An 815-nucleotide genomic window follows, 5' to 3' on the forward strand; every position below is an offset into this window, starting at 1 on the left:
CTCTTGCAGGGCCTGCATGATTTCTGTGTAGTCTCTCTGATAGTGACTCTTCAGGTTTTCAAAGGATTCTTCTAGTCGACTCTGATTGTCCTTCAGTTCCTGGATCTCGTGCAGTAGTGCATCAAAGCCGGAGCTCTGGCCATGCTCCAGTGTATTACCTTTTGAGCTCGGAGGGCCTCCGGGAGCCCCCATGGTGCTATTTGCTCCTGCTGACCCTGACGTAGCGCTGGAGCAGTCGTCCTCACTGCCGTATTTTGGGCTGGACTGCAGCTGCGCAGGTCCTAGGGTCCTAGTGCCTGCTGTCCGTGTACTTGTTACAGGCTCGTCAGGCCCTTGTTGTTCATCCAGAGAGTCTTTTAGAGCAGAGATGTTGTCTGCACTTCCAAACTTGTTGCGGATGAGAGAGGCAAACTCGCGAGGTTTGGACACGACTGCTCCCGCGGCGGAGTGCGTTGCCTGAGAGATACTAGAGAGGCCACCGGTTACCTTAGAGAGACAAATTATTTAGTGAAATACATTTAGCAGTGACACCAAGTTGTGAGCCTCTGATCTGGATGGGTGACATGAAAATCATTGTCACCCGAAGTTGCACAAAGAGACAAAAAGTAGTTGCAAATATGCAAAATTTGCTTTTTATGTTATGATTAAAATCTGGTTAAATGTGCCTGAAAAAAAACAGTCACTAGTGATGTTCTATTTACGTTAGGATATTGCCTTGAGGCTGGACTTTCCGAAAAGATTTTAAAGTGGTCATATGATTCGATTTCAAGTTTTCCTTTCTCTTTGTTACAAGCTCTTGGTGCATAAAGAAGATC

At 46.6% G+C, this 815-nt stretch overlaps 1 protein-coding gene across 1 annotated transcript in view; it reads right to left on the reverse strand.

The window, feature by feature from the left end:
* The window catches only part of LOC107578244 (transmembrane and coiled-coil domains protein 1-like), a 1,023-nt gene extending 374 nt beyond the window's left edge, over positions 1–649 (reverse strand). The window contains exon 1 of the mRNA XM_016264216.1: positions 1–649. This exon is cut by the window's left edge and continues 19 nt beyond it. Coding sequence (XP_016119702.1) covers positions 1–192 — 192 coding nt within the window. The 5' untranslated portion in view covers positions 193–649.
* Positions 650–815: the final 166 nt, after the last annotated feature.

This window comes from Sinocyclocheilus grahami, unplaced genomic scaffold (genome assembly GCF_001515645.1).
Source record: "Sinocyclocheilus grahami isolate Dianchi unplaced genomic scaffold, SAMN03320097.WGS_v1.1 scaffold9421.1, whole genome shotgun sequence".
NCBI classification, from domain to species: domain Eukaryota; kingdom Metazoa; phylum Chordata; class Actinopteri; order Cypriniformes; family Cyprinidae; genus Sinocyclocheilus; species Sinocyclocheilus grahami.